Source organism: Oncorhynchus nerka, linkage group LG18, assembly GCF_034236695.1.
Source record: "Oncorhynchus nerka isolate Pitt River linkage group LG18, Oner_Uvic_2.0, whole genome shotgun sequence".
Lineage (NCBI taxonomy): Eukaryota > Metazoa > Chordata > Actinopteri > Salmoniformes > Salmonidae > Oncorhynchus > Oncorhynchus nerka.
The window spans coordinates 7817162-7841861 of NC_088413.1; the positions used below are offsets into that span (position 1 = coordinate 7817162).

At 40.3% G+C, this 24700-nt stretch overlaps 1 protein-coding gene across 1 annotated transcript in view; it reads left to right on the plus strand.

The window, feature by feature from the left end:
- Positions 1–24700, plus strand: part of LOC135561977 (uncharacterized) — a 74024-nt gene that overhangs the window by 35537 nt on the left and 13787 nt on the right. Inside the window, exons 10-12 of the mRNA XM_065004510.1 lie at positions 17216–17432; positions 19442–19624; positions 20033–20177. Coding sequence (XP_064860582.1) covers positions 17216–17432; positions 19442–19624; positions 20033–20177 — 545 coding nt within the window. The remainder of the gene's footprint in view (positions 1–17215; positions 17433–19441; positions 19625–20032; positions 20178–24700) is intronic.

Below are 24700 nucleotides of genomic sequence, written 5' to 3' on the forward strand. Positions count from 1 at the left end.
TATTCCCTCTATTAGAGCAGAACAGCTGATCATAGTCCCTCTATTAGAACAGAACATCTGATCATATTCCCTCTATTAGAGCAGAACATTACAGCTGATCATATTCCCTCTATTAGAACAGAACATTACAGCTGATCATATTCCCTCTATTAGAGCAGCTGATCATAGTCCCTCTATTAGAGCAGCTGATAATAGTCCCTCTATTAGAGCAGCTGATCATAGTGCCTCTATTAGAGCAGAACATTACAGCTGATCATATTCCCTCTATTAGAGCAGAACATTACAGCTGATCATAGTCCCTCTATTAGAGCAGCTGATCATAGTCCCTCTATTAGAGCAGAACATTACAGCTGATCATAGTCCCTCTATTAGAGCAGCTGATCATAGTCCCTCTATTAGAGCAGCTGATCATAGTGCCTCTATTAGAACAGCTGATCATATTCCCTCTATTAGAGCAGCTGATCATAGTCCCTCTATTAGAGCAGCTGATCATAGTCCCTCTATTAGAGCAGAACATTACAGCTGATCATAGTCCCTCTATTAGAACAGCTGATCATAGTCCCTCTATTAGAGCAGCTGATCATAGTCCCTCTATTAGAGCAGCTGATCATAGTGCCTCTATTAGAACAGCTGATCATATACCCTCTATTAGAGCAGCTGATCATAGTCCCTCTATTAGAGCAGCTGATCATAGTCCCTCTATTAGAGCAGCTGATCATAGTCCCTCTATTAGAGCAGAACATTACAGCTGATCATATTCCCTCTATTAGAGCAGAACATTACAGCTGATCATATTCCCTCTATTAGAGCAGAACATTACAGCTGATCATATTCCCTCTATTAGAGCAGAACATTACAGCTGATCATAGTCCCTCTATTAGAGCAGAACATTACAGCTGATCATAGTCCCTCTATTAGAGCAGAACATTACAGCTGATCATAGTCCCTCTATTAGAGCAGAACATTACAGCTGATCATAGTCCCTCTATTAGAGCAGAACATTACAGCTGATCATAGTCCCTCTATTAGAGCAGCTGATCATATTCCCTCTATTAGAGCAGAACAGCTGATCATAGTCCCTCTATTAGAGCAGAACAGCTGATCATAGTCCCTCTATTAGAGCAGCTGATCATAGTCCCTCTATTAGAGCAGAACAGCTGATCATATTCCCTCTATTAGAGCAGAACAGCTGATCATAGTCCCTCTATTAGAGCAGAACAGCTGATCGTAGTCCCTCTATTAGAGCAGAACAGCTGATCATAGTCCCTCTATTAGAGCAGAACATTACAGCTGATCATATTCCCTCTATTAGAGCAGAACAGCTGATCATATTCCCTCTATTAGAACAGAACATTACAGCTGATCATATTCCCTCTATTAGAGCAGAACAGCTGATCATATTCCCTCTATTAGAGCAGAACAGCTGATCATATTCCCTCTATTAGAACAGAACAGCTGATCATAGTCCCTCTATTAGAGCAGAACAGCTGATCATATTCCCTCTATTAGAGCAGAACAGAACATTACAGCTGATCATATTCCCTCTATTAGAGCAGAACAGCTGATCATATTCCCTCTATTAGAGCAGAACAGCTGATCATAGTCCCTCTATTAGAGCAGAACATTACAGCTGATCATATTCCCTCTATTAGAGCAGAACAGCTGATCATAGTCCCTCTATTAGAACAGAACAGCTGATCATAGTCCCTCTATTAGAACAGAACAGCTGATCATAGTCCCTCTATTAGAACAGAACATTACAGCTGATCATATTCCCTCTATTAGAGCAGAACATTACAGCTGATCATATTCCCTCTATTAGAGCAGAACAACTGATCATATTCCCTCTATTAGAACAGAACATTACAGCTGATCATAGTCCCTCTATTAGAACAGAACAGAACAGCTGATCATAGTCCTTCTATTAGAACAGAACAGCTGATCATGTTCCCTCTATTAGAGCAGAACATTACAGCTGATCATAGTCCCTCTATTAGAACAGAACAGAACAGCTGATCATATTCCCTCTATTAGAACAGAACAGAACAGCTGATCATAGTCCCTCTATTAGAGCAGAACATTACAGCTGATCATAGTCCCTCTATTAGAACAGAACAGCTGATCATATTCCCTCTATTAGAGCAGAACAGCTGATCATAGTCCCTCTATTAGAGCAGAACAGCTGATCATAGTCCCTCTATTAGAGCAGAACAGCTGATCATAGTCACTCTATTAGAGCAGAACAGCTGATCATAGTCCCTCTATTAGAGCAGAACAGCTGATCATAGTCCCTCTATTAGAGCAGAACAGCTGATCATATTCCCTCTATTAGAACAGAACAGCTGATCATATTCCCTCTATTAGAGCAGAACAGCTGATCATATTCCCTCTATTAGAGCAGAACAGCTGATCATATTCCCTCTATTAGAACAGAACAGCTGATCATAGTCCCTCTATTAGAACAGAACAGCTGATCATAGTCCCTCTATTAGAACAAAACAGCTGATCATATTCCCTCTATTAGAGCAGAACAGCTGATCATAGTCCCTCTATTAGAGCAGAACATTACAGCTGATCATATTCCCTCTATTAGAGCAGAACAGCTGATCATAGTCCCTCTATTAGAACAGAACAGCTGATCATAGTCCCTCTATTAGAACAGAACAGCTGATCATAGTCCCTCTATTAGAGCAGAACAGCTGATCATATTCCCTCAATTAGAGCAGCTGATCATAGTCCCTCTATTAGAGCAGCTGATCATAGTGCCCCTATTAGAACAGCTGATCATATTCCCTCTATTAGAGCAGCTGATCATAGTCCCTCTATTAGAGCAGCTGATCATAGTCCCTCTATTAGAGCAGCTGATCATAGTCCCTCTATTAGAGCAGCTGATCATAGTCCCTCTATTAGAACAGCTGATCATAGTCCCTCTATTAGAGCAGAACATTACAGCTGATCATATTCCCTCTATTAGAGCAGAACATTACAGCTGATCATAGTCCCTCTATTAGAGCAGAACATTACAGCTGATCATAGTCCCTCTATTAGAGCAGAACATTACAGCTGATCATAGTCCCTCTATTAGAGCAGCTGATCATATTCCCTCTATTAGAGCAGAACAGCTGATCATAGTCCCTCTATTAGAGCAGAACAGCTGATCATAGTCCCTCTATTAGAGCAGCTGATCATAGTCCCTCTATTAGAGCAGAACAGCTGATCATATTCCCTCTATTAGAGCAGAACAGCTGATCATAGTCCCTCTATTAGAGCAGAACAGCTGATCGTAGTCCCTCTATTAGAGCAGAACAGCTGATCATAGTCCCTCTATTAGAGCAGAACATTACAGCTGATCATATTCCCTCTATTAGAGCAGAACAGCTGATCATATTCCCTCTATTAGAACAGAACATTACAGCTGATCATATTCCCTCTATTAGAGCAGAACAGCTGATCATAGTCCCTCTATTAGAGCAGAACAGCTGATCATATTCCCTCTATTAGAGCAGAACAGAACATTACAGCTGATCATATTCCCTCTATTAGAGCAGAACAGAACATTACAGCTGATCATATTCCCTCTATTAGAACAGAACAGAACATTACAGCTGATCATATTCCCTCTATTAGAGCAGAACAGCTGATCATAGTCCCTCTATTAGAACAGAACATTACAGCTGATCATATTCCCTCTATTAGAACAGAACAGTTCAGCTGATCATATTCCCTCTATTAGAACAGAACAGCTGAACATATTCCCTCTATTAGAACAGAACATTACAGCTGATCATAGTCCCTCTATTAGAACAGAACAGCTGATCATAGTCCCTCTATTAGAGCAGAACATTACAGCTGATCATAGTCCCTCTATTAGAACAGAACATTACAGCTGATCATATTCCCTCTATTAGAACAGAACAGCTGATCATATTCCCTCTATTAGAGCAGAACATTACAGCTGATCATATTCCCTCTATTAGAACAGAACATTACAGCTGATCATATTCCCTCTATTAGAGCAGAACAGCTGATCATATTCCCTCTATTAGAGCAGAACAGCTGATCATAGTCCCTCTATTAGAGCAGAACAGCTGATCATAGTCCCTCTATTAGAGCAGAACAGCTGATCATAGTCCCTCTATTAGAGCAGAACAGCTGATCATAGTCCCTCTATTAGAGCAGAACAGCTGATCATATTCCCTCTATTAGAACAGAACAGCTGATCATATTCCCTCTATTAGAGCAGAACAGCTGATCATATTCCCTCTATTAGAGCAGAACAGCTGATCATATTCCCTCTATTAGAACAGAACAGCTGATCATAGTCCCTCTATTAGAACAGAACAGCTGATCATAGTCCCTCTATTAGAACAAAACAGCTGATCATATTCCCTCTATTAGAGCAGAACAGCTGATCATAGTCCCTCTATTAGAGCAGAACATTACAGCTGATCATATTCCCTCTATTAGAGCAGAACAGCTGATCATATTCCCTCAATTAGAGCAGAACATTACAGCTGATCATATTCCCTCTATTAGAACAGAACAGCTGATCATATTCCCTCTATTAGAACAGAACATTACAGCTGATCATATTCCCTCTATTAGAACAGAACATTACAGCTGATCATAGTCCCTCTATTAGAACAGAACAGAACAGCTGATCATATTCCCTCTATTAGAACAGAACAGCTGATCATATTCCCTCTATTAGAGCAGAACATTACAGCTGATCATAGTCCCTCTATTAGAACAGAACAGAACAGCTGATCATATTCCCTATATTTAGAACAGAACATTACAGCTGATCATAGTCCCTCTATTAGAACAGAACAGAACAGCTGATCATAGTCCTTCTATTAGAACAGAACAGCTGATCATATTCCCTCTATTAGAACAGAACATTACAGCTGATCATAGTCCCTCTATTAGAACAGAACAGAACAGCTGATCATAGTCCTTCTATTAGAACAGAACAGCTGATCATATTCCCTCTATTAGAGCAGAACATTACAGCTGATCATAGTCCCTCTATTAGAACAGAACAGAACAGCTGATCATATTCCCTCTATTAGAACAGAACAGAACAGCTGATCATATTCCCTCTATTAGAACAGAACATTACAGCTGATCATAGTCCCTCTATTAGAACAGAACAGCTGATCATATTCCCTCTATTAGAACAGAACAGCTGATCATATTCCCTCTATTAGAACAGAACAGCTGATCATAGTCCCTCTATTAGAACAGAACATTACAGCTGATCATAGTCCCTCTATTAGAACAGAACATTACAGCTGATCATATTCCCTCTATTAGAACAGAACGGCTGATCATATTCCCTCTATTAGAACAGAACATTACAGCTGATCATAGTCCCTCTATTAGAGCAGCTGATCATAGTCCCTCTATTAGAGCAGCTGATCATAGTCCCTCTATTAGAACAGCTGATCATAGTCCCTCTATTAGAGCAGAACATTACAGCTGATCATATTCCCTCTATTAGAGCAGAACATTACAGCTGATCATAGTCCCTCTATTAGAGCAGAACATTACAGCTGATCATAGTCCCTCTATTAGAGCAGAACATTACAGCTGATCATAGTCCCTCTATTAGAGCAGCTGATCATATTCCCTCTATTAGAGCAGAACAGCTGATCATAGTCCCTCTATTAGAGCAGAACAGCTGATCATATTCCCTCTATTAGAACAGAACAGCTGATCATATTCCCTCTATTAGAGCAGAACAGCTGATCATATTCCCTCTATTAGAGCAGAACAGCTGATCATATTCCCTCTATTAGAACAGAACAGCTGATCATAGTCCCTCTATTAGAACAGAACAGCTGATCATAGTCCCTCTATTAGAACAAAACAGCTGATCATATTCCCTCTATTAGAGCAGAACAGCTGATCATAGTCCCTCTATTAGAGCAGAACATTACAGCTGATCATATTCCCTCTATTAGAGCAGAACAGCTGATCATATTCCCTCAATTAGAGCAGAACATTACAGCTGATCATATTCCCTCTATTAGAACAGAACAGCTGATCATATTCCCTCTATTAGAACAGAACATTACAGCTGATCATATTCCCTCTATTAGAACAGAACATTACAGCTGATCATAGTCCCTCTATTAGAACAGAACAGAACAGCTGATCATATTCCCTCTATTAGAACAGAACAGCTGATCATATTCCCTCTATTAGAGCAGAACATTACAGCTGATCATAGTCCCTCTATTAGAACAGAACAGAACAGCTGATCATATTCCCTCTATTAGAACAGAACATTACAGCTGATCATAGTCCCTCTATTAGAACAGAACAGAACAGCTGATCATAGTCCTTCTATTAGAACAGAACAGCTGATCATATTCCCTCTATTAGAACAGAACATTACAGCTGATCATAGTCCCTCTATTAGAACAGAACAGAACAGCTGATCATAGTCCTTCTATTAGAACAGAACAGCTGATCATATTCCCTCTATTAGAGCAGAACATTACAGCTGATCATAGTCCCTCTATTAGAACAGAACAGAACAGCTGATCATATTCCCTCTATTAGAACAGAACAGCTGATCATAGTCCCTCTATTAGAGCAGAACATTACAGCTGATCATAGTCCCTCTATTAGAACAGAACAGCTGATCATATTCCCTCTATTAGAACAGAACAGAACAGCTGATCATATTCCCTCTATTAGAACAGAACATTACAGCTGATCATAGTCCCTCTATTAGAACAGAACAGCTGATCATATTCCCTCTATTAGAACAGAACAGCTGATCATATTCCCTCTATTAGAACAGAACAGCTGATCATATTCCCTCTATTAGAACAGAACAGCTGATCATAGTCCCTCTATTAGAACAGAACATTACAGCTGATCATAGTCCCTCTATTAGAACAGAACATTACAGCTGATCATATTCCCTCTATTAGAACAGAACGGCTGATCATATTCCCTCTATTAGAACAGAACATTACAGCTGATCATAGTCCCTCTATTAGAGCAGCTGATCATAGTCCCTCTATTAGAGCAGCTGATCATAGTCCCTCTATTAGAACAGCTGATCATAGTCCCTCTATTAGAGCAGAACATTACAGCTGATCATATTCCCTCTATTAGAGCAGAACATTACAGCTGATCATAGTCCCTCTATTAGAGCAGAACATTACAGCTGATCATAGTCCCTCTATTAGAGCAGAACATTACAGCTGATCATAGTCCCTCTATTAGAGCAGCTGATCATATTCCCTCTATTAGAGCAGAACAGCTGATCATAGTCCCTCTATTAGAGCAGAACAGCTGATCATATTCCCTCTATTAGAACAGAACAGCTGATCATATTCCCTCTATTAGAGCAGAACAGCTGATCATATTCCCTCTATTAGAGCAGAACAGCTGATCATATTCCCTCTATTAGAACAGAACAGCTGATCATAGTCCCTCTATTAGAACAGAACAGCTGATCATAGTCCCTCTATTAGAACAAAACAGCTGATCATATTCCCTCTATTAGAGCAGAACAGCTGATCATAGTCCCTCTATTAGAGCAGAACATTACAGCTGATCATATTCCCTCTATTAGAGCAGAACAGCTGATCATATTCCCTCAATTAGAGCAGAACATTACAGCTGATCATATTCCCTCTATTAGAACAGAACAGCTGATCATATTCCCTCTATTAGAACAGAACATTACAGCTGATCATATTCCCTCTATTAGAACAGAACATTACTTGCTGATCATAGTCCCTCTATTAGAACAGAACAGAACAGCTGATCATATTCCCTCTATTAGAACAGAACAGCTGATCATATTCCCTCTATTAGAGCAGAACATTACAGCTGATCATAGTCCCTCTATTAGAACAGAACAGAACAGCTGATCATATTCCCTCTATTAGAACAGAACATTACAGCTGATCATAGTCCCTCTATTAGAACAGAACAGAACAGCTGATCATAGTCCTTCTATTAGAACAGAACAGCTGATCATATTCCCTCTATTAGAACAGAACATTACAGCTGATCATAGTCCCTCTATTAGAACAGAACAGAACAGCTGATCATAGTCCTTCTATTAGAACAGAACAGCTGATCATATTCCCTCTATTAGAGCAGAACATTACAGCTGATCATAGTCCCTCTATTAGAACAGAACAGAACAGCTGATCATATTCCCTCTATTAGAACAGAACAGAACAGCTGATCATAGTCCCTCTATTAGAGCAGAACATTACAGCTGATCATAGTCCCTCTATTAGAACAGAACAGCTGATCATATTCCCTCTATTAGAACAGAACAGAACAGCTGATCATATTCCCTCTATTAGAACAGAACATTACAGCTGATCATAGTCCCTCTATTAGAACAGAACAGCTGATCATATTCCCTCTATTAGAACAGAACAGCTGATCATATTCCCTCTATTAGAACAGAACAGCTGATCATAGTCCCTCTATTAGAACAGAACATTACAGCTGATCATAGTCCCTCTATTAGAACAGAACATTACAGCTGATCATATTCCCTCTATTAGAACAGAACGGCTGATCATATTCCCTCTATTAGAACAGAACATTACAGCTGATCATAGTCCCTCTATTAGAGCAGCTGATCATAGTCCCTCTATTAGAGCAGCTGATCATAGTCCCTCTATTAGAACAGCTGATCATAGTCCCTCTATTAGAGCAGAACATTACAGCTGATCATATTCCCTCTATTAGAGCAGAACATTACAGCTGATCATAGTCCCTCTATTAGAGCAGAACATTACAGCTGATCATAGTCCCTCTATTAGAGCAGAACATTACAGCTGATCATAGTCCCTCTATTAGAGCAGCTGATCATATTCCCTCTATTAGAGCAGAACAGCTGATCATAGTCCCTCTATTAGAGCAGAACAGCTGATCATAGTCCCTCTATTAGAGCAGCTGATCATAGTCCCTCTATTAGAGCAGAACAGCTGATCATATTCCCTCTATTAGAGCAGAACAGCTGATCATAGTACCTCTATTAGAGCAGAACAGCTGATCGTAGTCCCTCTATTAGAGCAGAACAGCTGATCATAGTCCCTCTATTAGAGCAGAACATTACAGCTGATCATATTCCCTCTATTAGAGCAGAACAGCTGATCATATTCCCTCTATTAGAACAGAACATTACAGCTGATCATATTCCCTCTATTAGAGCAGAACAGCTGATCATATTCCCTCTATTAGAGCAGAACAGCTGATCATATTCCCTCTATTAGAACAGAACAGCTGATCATAGTCCCTCTATTAGAGCAGAACAGCTGATCATATTCCCTCTATTAGAGCAGAACAGAACATTACAGCTGATCATATTCCCTCTATTAGAGCAGAACAGAACATTACAGCTGATCATATTCCCTCTATTAGAACAGAACAGAACATTACAGCTGATCATATTCCCTCTATTAGAGCAGAACAGCTGATCATAGTCCCTCTATTAGAACAGAACATTACAGCTGATCATATTCCCTCTATTAGAACAGAACAGTTCAGCTGATCATATTCCCTCTATTAGAACAGAACAGCTGAACATATTCCCTCTATTAGAACAGAACATTACAGCTGATCATAGTCCCTCTATTAGAACAGAACAGCTGATCATAGTCCCTCTATTAGAGCAGAACATTACAGCTGATCATAGTCCCTCTATTAGAACAGAACATTACAGCTGATCATATTCCCTCTATTAGAACAGAACAGCTGATAATATTCCCTCTATTAGAGCAGAACATTACAGCTGATCATATTCCCTCTATTAGAACATAACATTACAGCTGATCATATTCCCTCTATTAGAGCAGAACAGCTGATCATATTCCCTCTATTAGAGCAGAACAGCTGATCATAGTCCCTCTATTAGAGCAGAACAGCTGATCATAGTCCCTCTATTAGAGCAGAACAGCTGATCATAGTCCCTCTATTAGAGCAGAACAGCTGATCATATTCCCTCTATTAGAACAGAACAGCTGATCATATTCCCTCTATTAGAGCAGAACAGCTGATCATATTCCCTCTATTAGAGCAGAACAGCTGATCATATTCCCTCTATTAGAACAGAACAGCTGATCATAGTCCCTCTATTAGAACAGAACAGCTGATCATAGTCCCTCTATTAGAACAAAACAGCTGATCATATTCCCTCTATTAGAGCAGAACAGCTGATCATAGTCCCTCTATTAGAGCAGAACATTACAGCTGATCATATTCCCTCTATTAGAGCAGAACAGCTGATCATATTCCCTCAATTAGAGCAGAACATTACAGCTGATCATATTCCTCTATTAGAACAGAACAGCTGATCATATTCCCTCTATTAGAACAGAACATTACAGCTGATCATATTCCCTCTATTAGAACAGAACATTACAGCTGATCATAGTCCCTCTATTAGAACAGAACAGAACAGCTGATCATATTCCCTCTATTAGAACAGAACAGCTGATCATATTCCCTCTATTAGAGCAGAACATTACAGCTGATCATAGTCCCTCTATTAGAACAGAACAGAACAGCTGATCATATTCCCTCTATTAGAACAGAACATTACAGCTGATCATAGTCCCTCTATTAGAACAGAACAGAACAGCTGATCATAGTCCTTCTATTAGAACAGAACAGCTGATCATATTCCCTCTATTAGAACAGAACATTACAGCTGATCATAGTCCCTCTATTAGAACAGAACAGAACAGCTGATCATAGTCCTTCTATTAGAACAGAACAGCTGATCATATTCCCTCTATTAGAGCAGAACATTACAGCTGATCATAGTCCCTCTATTAGAACAGAACAGAACAGCTGATCATATTCCCTCTATTAGAACAGAACAGAACAGCTGATCATAGTCCCTCTATTAGAGCAGAACATTACAGCTGATCATAGTCCCTCTATTAGAACAGAACAGCTGATCATATTCCCTCTATTAGAACAGAACAGAACAGCTGATCATATTCCCTCTATTAGAACAGAACATTACAGCTGATCATAGTCCCTCTATTAGAACAGAACAGCTGATCATATTCCCTCTATTAGAACAGAACAGCTGATCATATTCCCTCTATTAGAACAGAACAGCTGATCATAGTCCCTCTATTAGAACAGAACATTACAGCTGATCATAGTCCCTCTATTAGAACAGAACATTACAGCTGATCATATTCCCTCTATTAGAACAGAACGGCTGATCATATTCCCTCTATTAGAACAGAACATTACAGCTGATCATAGTCCCTCTATTAGAGCAGAACAGTTCAGCTGATCATATTCCCTCTATTAGAACAGTTCAGCTGATCATATTCCCTCTATTAGAACAGAACATTACAGCTGATCATATTCCCTCTATTAGAACAGAACAGCTGATCATATTCCCTCTATTAGAGCAGAACAGCTGATCATATTCCCTCTATTAGAGCAGAACATTACAGCTGATCATAGTCCCTCTATTAGAACAGAACATTACAGCTGATCATATTCCCTCTATTAGAACAGTTCAGCTGATCATATTCCCTCTATTAGAACAGAACATTACAGCTGATCATATTCCCTCTATTAGAACAGAACAGAACAGCTGATCATATTCCCTCTATTAGAGCAGAACAGCTGATCATATTCCCTCTATTAGAACAGAACCTTACAGCTGATCATATTCCCTCTATTAGATCAGAACAGCTGATCATATTCCCTCTATTAGAACAGAACAGCTGATCATATTCCCTCTATTAGAACAGAACAGCTGATCATATTCCATCTATTAGAGCAGCTGATCATATTCCCTCTATTAGAACAGAACAGTTCAGCTGATCATATTCCCTCTATTAGAACAGAACAGTTCAGCTGATCATATTCCCTCTATTAGAACAGAACATTACAGCTGATCATATTCCCTCTATTAGAGCAGAACAGTTCAGCTGATCATATTCCCTCTATTAGAGCAGAACAGTTCAGCTGATCATAGTCCCTCTATTAGAGCAGAACAGCTGATCATAGTCCCTCTATTAGAACAGAACAGCTGATCATATTCCCTCTATTAGAACAGAACAGTTCAGCTGATCATATTCCCTCTATTAGAACAGAGCATTACAGCTGATCATATTCCCCCTATTAGAGCAGAACAGTTCAGCTGATCATATTCCCTCTATTAGAGCAGAACAGTTCAGCTGATCATAGTCCCTCTATTAGAGCAGAACAGCTGATCATAGTCCCTCTATTAGAACAGAACAGCTGATCATAGTCCCTCTATTAGAGCAGAACAGAACAGCTGATCATAGTCCCTCTATTAGAACAGAACAGAACATTACAGCTGATCATATTCCCTCTATTAGAACAGAACAGAACATTACAGCTGATCATATTCCCTCTATTAGAACAGAACATTACAGCTGATCATATTCCCTCTATTAGAACAGAACAGCTGATCATATTTCCTCTATTAGAGCAGAACAGCTGATCATAGTCCCTCTATTAGAGCAGAACAGCTGATCATAGTCCCTCTATTAGAGCAGAACAGCTGATCATAGTCCCTCTATTAGAACAGAACAGCTGATCATATTCCCTCTATTAGAGCAGAACAGCTGATCATATTCCCTCTATTAGAGCAGAACATTACAGCTGATCATATTCCCTCTATTAGAGCAGAACAGCTGATCATATTCCCTCTATTAGAGCAGAACAGCTGATCATATTCCCTCTATTAGAGCAGAACAGCTGATCATATTCCCTCTATTAGAACAGAACAGCTGATCATAGTCCCTCTATTAGAGCAGAACAGCTGATCATATTCCCTCTATTAGAGCAGAACATTACAGCTGATCATATTCCCTCTATTAGAGCAGAACAGCTGATCATATTCCCTCTATTAGAGCAGAACAACTGATCATAGTCCCTCTATTAGAGCAGAACAGCTGATCATAGTCCCTCTATTAGAACAGAACAGCTGATCATATTCCCTCTATTAGAGCAGAACAGCTGATCATATTCCCTCTATTAGAGCAGAACATTACAGCTGATCATATTCCCTCTATTAGAGCAGAACAGCTGATCATATTCCCTCTATTAGAGCAGAACAGCTGATCATATTCCCTCTATTAGAACAGAACATTACAGCTGATCATATTCCCTCTATTAGAGCAGAACAGCTGATCATAGTCCCTCTATTGGAGCAGAACATTACAGCTGATCATATTCCCTCTATTAGAACAGAACAGAACATTACAGCTGATCATATTCCCTCTATTAGAACAGAACATTACAGCTGATCATAGTCCCTCTATTAGAACAGAACAGCTGATCATATTCCCTCTATTAGAACAGAACATTACAGCTGATCATAGTCCCTCTATTAGAACAGAACATTACAGCTGATCATAGTCCCTCTATTAGAACAGAACAGCTGATCATGTTCCTCTATTAGACAGAACAGCTGATCATACAGCTGTCCCTCTATTAGAACAGAACAGCTGATCATATTCCCTCTATTAGAGCAGAACAGCTGATCATATTCCCTCTATTAGAACAGAACAGCTGATCATATTCCCTCTATTAGAGCAGAACAGCTGATCATATTCCCTCTATTAGAGCAGAACAGCTGATCATATTCCCTCTATTAGAACAGAACAGCTGATCATAATCCCTCTATTAGAGCAGAACAGCTGATCATATTCCCTCTATTAGAGCAGAACAGCTGATCATAGTCCCTCTATTAGAGCAGAATAGCTGATCATAGTCCCTCTATTAGAGCAGAACATTACAGCTGATCATATTCCCTCTATTAGAGCAGAACATTACAGCTGATCATAGTCCCTCTATTAGAACAGAACAGCTGATCATATTCCCTCTATTAGAGCAGAACAGCTGGTCATAGTCCCTCTATTAGAGCAGAACATTACAGCTGATCATATTCCCTCTATTACAGCAGAACAGCTGATCATAGTCCCTCTATTAGAGCAGAACAGCTGATCATATTCCCTCTATTAGAGCAGAACAGCTGATCATAGTCCCTCTATTAGAACAGAACATTACAGCTGATCATATTCCCTCTATTAGAGCAGAACATTACAGCTGATCATATTCCCTCTATTAGAGCAGAACATTACAGCTGATCATATTCCCTCTATTAGAGCAGAACATTACAGCTGATCATATTCCCTCTATTAGAGCAGCTGATCATATTCCCTCTATTAGAGCAGAACAGCTGATTATGTCCCTCTATTAGAACAGAACAGCTGATCATAGTCCCTCTATTAGAGCAGAATAGCTGATCATATTCCCTCTATTAGAGCAGAACATTACAGCTGATCATAGTCCCTCTATTAGAACAGAACAGCTGATCATAGTCCCTCTATTAGAGCAGAACAGCTGATCATATTCCCTCTATTAGAACAGAACATTACAGCTGATCATAGTCCCTCTATTAGAACAGAACAGCTGATCATATTCCCTCTATTAGAACAGAACATTACAGCTGATCATAGTCCCTCTATTAGAACAGAACATTACAGCTGATCATAGTCCCTCTATTAGAACAGAACAGCTGATCATGTTCCCTCTATTAGAGCAGAACAGCTGATCATAGTCCCTCTATTAGAACAGAACAGCTGATCATATTCCCTCTATTAGAGCAGAACAGCTGATCATATTCCCTCTATTAGAACAGAACAGCTGATCATATTCCCTCTATTAGAGCAGAACAGCTGATCATATTCCCTCTATTAGAACAGAACAGCTGATCATATTCCCTCTATTAGAGATCATATTCCCTCTATTAGAGCAGAACAGCTGATCATATTCCCTCTATTAGAACAGAACAGCTGATCATAATCCCTCTATTAGAGCAGAACAGCTGATCATATTCCCTCTATTAGAGCAGAACAGCTGATCATAGTCCCTCTATTAGAGCAGAATAGCTGATCATAGTCCCTCTATTAGAGCAGAACATTACAGCTGATCATATTCCCTCTATTAGAGCAGAACATTACAGCTGATCATAGTCCCTCTATTAGAACAGAACATTACAGCTGATCATATTCCCTCTATTAGAGCAGAACAGCTGGTCATAGTCCCTCTATTAGAGCAGAACATTACAGCTGATCATATTCCCTCTATTACAGCAGAACAGCTGATCATAGTCCCTCTATTAGAGCAGAACAGCTGATCATATTCCCTCTATTAGAGCAGAACAGCTGATCATAGTCCCTCTATTAGAACAGAACATTACAGCTGATCATATTCCCTCTATTAGAGCAGAACATTACAGCTGATCATATTCCCTCTATTAGAGCAGAACATTACAGCTGATCATATTCCCTCTATTAGAGCAGAACATTACAGCTGATCATATTCCCTCTATTAGAGCAGAACATTACAGCTGATCATATTCCCTCTATTAGAGCAGAACATTACAGCTGATCATATTCCCTCTATTAGACCAGAACAGCTGACCATAGTCCCTCTATTAGAGCAGAACAGCTGATCATATTCCCTCTATTAGAACAGAACATAACATTACAGCTGATCATATTCCCTCTATTAGAGCAGAACAGCTGATCATAGTCCCTCTATTAGAACAGAATAGAACATTTCAGCTGATCATATTCCCTCTATTAGAGCAGAATAGAACATTACAGCTGATCATATTCCCTCTATTAGAGCAGAACATTACAGCTGATCATATTCCCACTATTAGAACAGAATAGAACATTACAGCTGATCATATTCCCTCTATTAGAACAGAACAGAACAGCTGATCATATTCCCTCTATTAGAACAGAACATTACAGCTGATCATATTCCCTCTATTAGAACAGAACATTACAGCTGATCATATTCCCTCTATTAGAACATTACAGCTGATCATATTCCCTCTATTAGAACAGAACAGCTGATCATATTCCCTCTATTAGAACAGAACAGTTCAGCTGATCATATTCCCTCTATTAGAACAGAACAGAACAGCTGATCATATTCCCTCTATTAGAACAGAACAGTTCAGCTGATCATATTCCCTCTATTAGAACAGAACATTACAGCTGATCATATTCCCTCTATTAGAACAGAACAGTTCAGCTGATCATATTCCGTCTATTAGAACAGAACATTACAGCTGATCATATTCCCTCTATTAGAACAGAACAGAACATTACAGCTGATCATATTCCCTCTATTAGAACAGAACATTACAGCTGATCATATTCCCTCTATTAGAACAGAACAGTTCAGCTGATCATAGTCCCTCTATTAGAACAGAACATTACAGCTGATCATATTCCCTCTATTACAACAGAACAGAACATTACAGCTGATCATATTCCCTCTATTAGAACAGAACAGAACATTACAGCTGATCATATTCCCTCTATTAGAACAGAACATTACAGCTGATCATATTCCCTCTATTAGAACAGAACAGAACAGAACAGCTGATCATATTCCCTCTATTAGAACAGAACAGCTGATCATATTCCCTCTATTAGAACAGAACAGAACAGCTGATCATATTCCCTCTATTAGAACAGAACATTACAGCTGATCATAGTCCCTCTATTAGAACAGAACATTACAGCTGATCATAGTCCCTCTATTAGAACAGCTGATCATAGTCCCTCTATTAGAGCAGAACATTACAGCTGATCATAGTCCCTCTATTAGAACAGCTGATCATAGTCCCTCTATTAGAGCAGAACATTACAGCTGATCATAGTCCCTCTATTAGAACAGAACAGAACATTACAGCTGACAATATTCCCTCTATTAGAGCAGAACATTACAGCTGATCATATTCCCTCTATTAGAACAGAACAGTTCAGCTGATCATATTCCCTCTATTAGAGCAGAACATTACAGCTGATCATAGTCCCTCTATTAGAGCAGAACATTACAGCTGATCATATTCCCTCTATTAGAACAGAACAGTTCAGCTGATCATAGTCCCTCTATTAGGACAGAACAGAACATTACAGCTGACAATATTCCCTCTATTAGAACAGAACAGTTCAGCTGATCATATTCCCTCTATTAGAACAGAACAGTTCAGCTGATCATAGTCCCTCTATTAGAGCAGAACATTACAGCTGATCATAGTCCCTCTATTAGAGCAGAACATTACAGCTGATCATATTCCCTCTATTAGAACAGAACAGTTCAGCTGATCATATTCCCTCTATCTTCTCTACAGGAAGAGTTGGGGCATTGAGAACTTTATCTCTTCAACCCTCCTGAGGAACATGAGGGAAAAGGATCTGAGAAAGGCCATTGGCTATCACATGAAGAAGAGCCAATCACAGGAGCCAAAGCAAAAGGTCCTGTCGGCCAATCAGGCGAAGATTAACTACCTGGAGGAGCTGTGTGACCTCAAGTCCTTTGGCGGGAAGTCCTTCAGCGCCACCATGATGGTAGTAGAGAGATTACCTCTATCTAGTTATCTCTGTATCTCTACCATGATGGTAGAAGAGAGATGAGTTCCATCTATCTCTAGTTATCTCTGTATCTCTACCATGATGGTAGGAGAGAGATTACCTCTGTCTAGTTATCTCTGTATCTTTACCATGATGGTAGGAGAGAGATTACCTCTATCTAGTTATCTCTGTATCGTTACCATGATGGTAGGAGAGAGATTACCCCTATCTAGTTATCTCTGTATCTCTACCATGATGGTAGTGGAGAGGTTACCTCTATCTAGTTATCTCTGTATCTCTACCATGATGGGAGTGGAGAGGTTACCTCTATCTAGTTATCTCTGTATCTCTACCATGATCGTAGGAGAGAGATTACCTCTATCTAGTTATCTCTGTATCTCTACCATGATGGTAGGAGAGAGATTACCTCTATCTAGTTATCTCTGTATCTCTACCATGATGGTAGGAGAGAGATTACCTCTATCTAGTTATCTCTGTATCTATGCCATTATGGTAGGAGAGAGATGAGCTCTATCTAGTTATCTCTGTATCTCTACCATGATGGTAGAAGAGAGATGAGTTCCATCTATCTCTAGTTATCTCTGTATCTCTACCATGATGGTAGGAGAGAGATTACCTCTGTCTAGTTATCTCTGTATCTTTACCATGATGGTAGGAGAGAGATTACCTCTATCTAGTTATCTCTGTATCGTTACCATGATGGTAGGAGAGAGATTACCCCTATCTAGTTATCTCTGTATCTCTACCATGATGGTAGTGGAGAGGTTACCTCTATCTAGTTATCTCTGTATCTCTACCATGATGGGAGTGGAGAGGTTACCTCTATCTAGTTATCTCTGTATCTCTACCATGATCGTAGGAGAGAGATTACCTCTATCTAGTTATCTCTGTATCTCTACCATGATGGTAGGAGAGAGATTACCTCTATCTAGTTATCTCTGTATCTCTACCATGATGGTAGGAGAGAGATTACCTCTATCTAGTTATCTCTGTATCTATGCCATTATGGTAGGAGAGAGATGAGCTCTATCTAGTTATCTCTGTATCTCTACCATGATGGTAGTGGAGAGATTATCTCTGTGTAGTTATCTCTGTCTATATTATGATGGTAGAAGAGAGATGAGCTCTATCTATCTCTAGTTATCTCTGTCTATATCATGATGGTAGAAAAGAGATGAGCTCTATCTATCTCTAGTTATCTCTGTCTATATCATGATGGTAGAAGAGAGATGAGCTCTATCTATCTCTAGTTATCTCTGTCTATATCATGATGGTAGAAGAGAGATGAGCTCTATCTATCTCTAGTTATCTCTGTCTATATCATGATGGTAGAAGAGAGATGAGCTCTATCTATCTCTAGTTATCTCTGTCTATATCATGATGGTAGAAGAGAGATGAGCTCTATCTATCTCTAGTTATCTCTGTCTATATCATGATGGTAGAAGAGAGATGAGCTCTATCTATCTCTAGTTATCTCTGTCCGTATCATGATGGTAGTCCCTCAGCATCACTGTGAAGGATTATATTATCTCTCTATTTCTCTTTGTCAGTGCTTGCATGATGTATTCATCTCTATTGATATTTATCTCTATCAACGTATCCTGTCATGGTGTCTCTCTCTCTCTCTCTCTATTCATCTCTGTCTACTGACAGGATATGATGGGTTTCAGTGGGGATGACAGAGCTATTAATTATTATATTCTGGCACCCCCTGGTGGTGTGGCCAGGGAGTGCCATGTTTTCAGGCCAAAGTTACACCTTGAGTTGGGAAGTGCTGGTTGTAGGGGCGGGAATTAGGTGGCCACAGAACCTGGATCTTCAGTACTCCCATGATGCACCTCCCTTATCCACAGATCTAGGTGAGAAAAACGCTCAACTGACCTCAACTGTCTATGAGAACTTAATTCTCTCTCTTCTCTCTCTCTCTCTCTCTCTCTCTCTCTCTCTCTCTCTCTCTCTCTCTCTCTCTCTCTTTCTCTCCATAGCTCCAGGACAGAGAGTCGATGGTGACTCTTTTGGTGGGGTCGCGGTACGGTATCAGTCAGGTGGTGAACCACAAACTGAGCATCATGACCACCCTCACAGAGTTCAGCAGTATCACACGCATAGAGCTGCTACCAGAGTCTGACCGCGTCAGTCTGGTCAAGATATATCTACAGGACATCAAGGTATGATACACAAACACAGACATGCACGGACTAGCAGACACACACACACAGACACACACGCACACACAGACACACGCGTGCGCACACGCACACACACACACACACACACACACACACACACACACACACACACACACACACACACACACACACACACACACACACACACAGACATGCATGCACGGACTAGCAGACACACACACAGACACAGACACACGCTACAAAGCCAATTTCCCCAAAAGCTAGTTTTTTTCTACTGAAAGACGTGTTTTTATCACTGAAGCCTCGTCTTCTCTCCCCTCACCTGCTCTCCTCTGCTCCCCTCCCCCTCTCCTCCTCCCTCTCTCCTCATCCCTCTCTCCTCTCCTCCTCCTCTCCTCTTCCTTGTTCCTCTCCTCCTCTCCCCAGCCGATCACCCTGTTGTTGGAGTCAATAGCAGCTAAGGAACTGTCCTGTCTGGTGGCAGGGTACTGTCGTGCCCTAGTGGACCCCAGCCTCATTATCTTCCCCTGGACACAGGACGGCAAGCAGCACCGCGTGTCTGCCGAGGAGGGTATGCTACACACACACACACACACACACACACACACACACACACACACACCAAGCAGCACCGCGTGTCTGCCGAGGAGGGTATGCTACCACACACACACACACACACACACACACACACACACACACACACACACACACAAAGCAGCACCGCAAACTAGGTTGTATCTGTGTGTCAGACAGTAGAACTAGGTTGTATCTGTGTCAGACAGTAGAACTAGGTTGTGTCTTTGTGTTAGACAGTAGAACTAGGTGGTATCTGTGTGTCAGACAGTAGAACTAGGTTGTATCTGTGTGTCAGACAGTAGAACTAGGTTGTGTCTGTGTGTTAGACAGTAGAACTAGGTTGTATCTGTGTGTTAGACAGTAGAACTAGGTTGTATCTGTGTCAGACAGTAGAACTAGGTTGTATCTGTGTGTTAGACAGTAGAACTAGGTTGTATATGTGTCAAATAGTGCATTATATACTGTAAGCTGATAGATAAGTAAACCTATCATGAAAATTAAGTTTTGGAAGTGTTTTTTCATGATGTTATGTGTTCCAGGTTTCATGTTGTCATGGTGTGTGTCTATAGGTTATGTGTTCCAGGTTTCATGTTGTCATGGTGTGTGTGTGTCTATAGGTTATGTGTTCCAGGTTTCATGTTGTCATGGTGTGTGTCTATAGGTTATGTGTTCCAGGTTTCATGTTGTCATGGTGTGTGTGTGTCTATAGGTTATGTGTTCCAGGTTTCATGTTGTCATGGTGTGTGTCTATAGGTTATGTGTTCCAGGTTTCATGTTGTCATGGTGTATGTGTGTCTACAGGTTATGTGTTCCTGGTTTTATGTTGTCATGGTGTGTGTGTGTCTACAGGTTATGTGTTCCAGGTTTCATGTTGTCATGGTGTGTGTCTATAGGTTATGTGTTCCAGGTTTCATGTTGTCATGGTGTGTGTCTATAGGTTATGTGTTCCAGGTTTCATGTTGTCATGGTGTGTGTGTGTCTATAGGTTATGTGTTCCAGGTTTCATGTTGTCATGGTGTGTGTCTATAGGTTATGTGTTCCAGGTTTCATGTTGTCATGGTGTGTGTGTGTCTATAGGTTATGTGTTCCAGGTTTCATGTTGTCATGGTGTGTGTCTATAGGTTATGTGTTCCAGGTTTCATGTTGTCATGGTGTATGTGTGTCTACAGGTTATGTGTTCCTGGTTTTATGTTGTCATGGTGTGTGTGTGTCTATAGGTTATGTGTTCCAGGTTTCATGTTGTCATGGTGTGTGTGTGTGTCTATAGGTTATGTGTTCCAGGTTTCATGTTGTCATGGTGTGTGTCTATAGGTTATGTGTTCCAGGTTTCATGTTGTCATGGTGTGTGTGTGTCTATAGGTTATGTGTTCCAGGTTTCATGTTGTCATGGTGTGTGTCTATAGGTTATGTGTTCCAGGTTTCATGTTGTCATGGTGTATGTGTGTCTACAGGTTATGTGTTCCTGGTTTTATGTTGTCATGGTGTGTGTGTGTCTACAGGTTATGTGTTCCAGGTTTCATGTTGTCATGGTGTGTGTCTATAGGTTATGTGTTCCAGGTTTCATGTTGTCATGGTGTGTGTCTATAGGTTATGTGTTCCAGGTTTCATGTTGTCATGGTGTGTGTGTGTCTATAGGTTATGTGTTCCAGGTTTCATGTTGTCATGGTGTGTGTCTATAGGTTATGTGTTCCAGGTTTCATGTTGTCATGGTGTGTGTCTATAGGTTATGTGTTCCAGGTTTCATGTTGTCATGGTGTATGTGTGTCTACAGGTTATGTGTTCCTGGTTTTATGTTGTCATGGTGTGTGTGTGTCTACAGGTTATGTGTTCCAGGTTTCATGTTGTCATGGTGTGTGTCTATAGGTTATGTGTTCCAGGTTTCATGTTGTCATGGTGTGTGTCTATAGGTTATGTGTTCCAGGTTTCATGTTGTCATGGTGTGTGTCTATAGGTTATGTGTTCCAGGTTTCATGTTGTCATGGTGTGTGTGTGTCTATAGGTTATGTGTTCCTGGTTTTATGTTGTCTTGGTGTGTGTGTGTCTATAGGTTATGTGTTCCAGGTTTCATGTTGTCATGGTGTGTGTGTGTGTCTATAGGTTATGTGTTCCAGGTTTCATGTTGTCATGGTGTGTGTCTATAGGTTATGTGTTCCAGGTTTCATGTTGTCATGGTGTGTGTGTGTCTATAGGTTATGTGTTCCAGGTTTCATGTTGTCATGGTGTGTGTGTGTGTCTATAGGTTATGTGTTCCAGGTTTCATGTTGTCATGGTGTGTGTCTATAGGTTATGTGTTCCAGGTTTCATGTTGTCATGGTGTGTGTGTGTCTATAGGTTATGTGTTCCAGGTTTCATGTTGTCATGGCGTGTGTCTATAGGTTATGTGTTCCAGGTTTCATGTTGTCATGGTGTATGTGTGTCTACAGGTTATGTGTTCCTGGTTTTATGTTGTCATGGTGTGTGTGTGTCTACAGGTTATGTGTTCCAGGTTTCATGTTGTCATGGTGTGTGTCTATAGGTTATGTGTTCCAGGTTTCATGTTGTCATGGTGTGTGTCTATAGGTTATGTGTTCCAGGTTTCATGTTGTCATGGTGTGTGTGTGTCTATAGGTTATGTGTTCCAGGTTTCATGTTGTCATGGTGTGTGTCTATAGGTTATGTGTTCCAGGTTTCATGTTGTCATGGTGTGTGTGTGTCTATAGGTTATGTGTTCCAGGTTTCATGTTGTCATGGTGTGTGTCTATAGGTTATGTGTTCCAGGTTTCATGTTGTCATGGTGTATGTGTGTCTACAGGTTATGTGTTCCTGGTTTTATGTTGTCATGGTGTGTGTGTGTCTATAGGTTATGTGTTCCAGGTTTCATGTTGTCATGGTGTGTGTGTGTGTCTATAGGTTATGTGTTCCAGGTTTCATGTTGTCCTGGTGTGTGTCTATAGGTTATGTGTTCCAGGTTTCATGTTGTCATGGTGTGTGTGTGTCTATAGGTTATGTGTTCCAGGTTTCATGTTGTCATGGTGTGTGTCTATAGGTTATGTGTTCCAGGTTTCATGTTGTCATGGTGTATGTGTGTCTACAGGTTATGTGTTCCTGGTTTTATGTTGTCATGGTGTGTGTGTGTCTACAGGTTATGTGTTCCAGGTTTCATGTTGTCATGGTGTGTGTCTATAGGTTATGTGTTCCAGGTTTCATGTTGTCATGGTGTGTGTCTATAGGTTATGTGTTCCAGGTTTCATGTTGTCATGGTGTGTGTGTGTCTATAGGTTATGTGTTCCAGGTTTCATGTTGTCATGGTGTGTGTCTATAGGTTATGTGTTCCAGGTTTCATGTTGTCATGGTGTGTGTCTATAGGTTATGTGTTCCAGGTTTCATGTTGTCATGGTGTGTGTGTGTGTCTATAGGTTATGTGTTCCAGGTTTCATGTTGTCATGGTGTGTGTCTATAGGTTATGTGTTCCAGGTTTCATGTTGTCATGGTGTGTGTGTGTCTATAGGTTATGTGTTCCAGGTTTCATGTTGTCATGGTGTGTGTCTATAGGTTATGTGTTCCAGGTTTCATGTTGTCATGGTGTGTGTCTATAGGTTATGTGTTCCAGGTTTCATGTTGTCATGGTGTGTGTCTATAGGTTATGTGTTCCAGGTTTCATGTTGTCATGGTGTATGTGTGTCTACAGGTTATGTGTTCCAGGTTTCATGTTGTCATGGTGTGTGTGTGTCTATAGGTTATGTGTTCCAGGTTTCATGTTGTCATGGTGTGTGTCTATAGGTTATGTGTTCCAGGTTTCATGTTGTCATGGTGTGTGTCTATAGGTTATGTGTTCCAGGTTTCATGTTGTCATGGTGTGTGTGTGTGTCTATAGGTTATGTGTTCCAGGTTTCATGTTGTCATGGTGTGTGTCTATAGGTTATGTGTTCCAGGTTTCATGTTGTCATGGTGTGTGTGTGTCTATAGGTTATGTGTTCCAGGTTTCATGTTGTCATGGTGTGTGTCTATAGGTTATGTGTTCCAGGTTTCATGTTGTCATGGTGTGTGTGTGTCTATAGGTTATGTGTTCCAGGTTTCATGTTGTCATGGTGTGTGTCTATAGGTTATGTGTTCCAGGTTTCATGTTGTCATGGTGTGTGTGTGTCTATAGGTTATGTGTTCCTGGTTTTATGTTGTCATGGTGTGTGTGTGTCTATAGGTTATGTGTTCCAGGTTTCATGTTGTCATGGTGTGTGTGTGTGTCTATAGGTTATGTGTTCCAGGTTTCATGTTGTCATGGTGTGTGTCTATAGGTTATGTGTTCCAGGTTTCATGTTGTCATGGTGTGTGTGTGTCTATAGGTTATGTGTTCCAGGTTTCATGTTGTCATGGTGTATGTGTGTCTACAGGTTATGTGTTCCTGGTTTTATGTTGTCATGGTGTGTGTGTGTCTACAGGTTATGTGTTCCAGGTTTCATGTTGTCATGGTGTGTGTCTATAGGTTATGTGTTCCAGGTTTCATGTTGTCATGGTGTGTCTATAGGTTATGTGTTCCAGGTT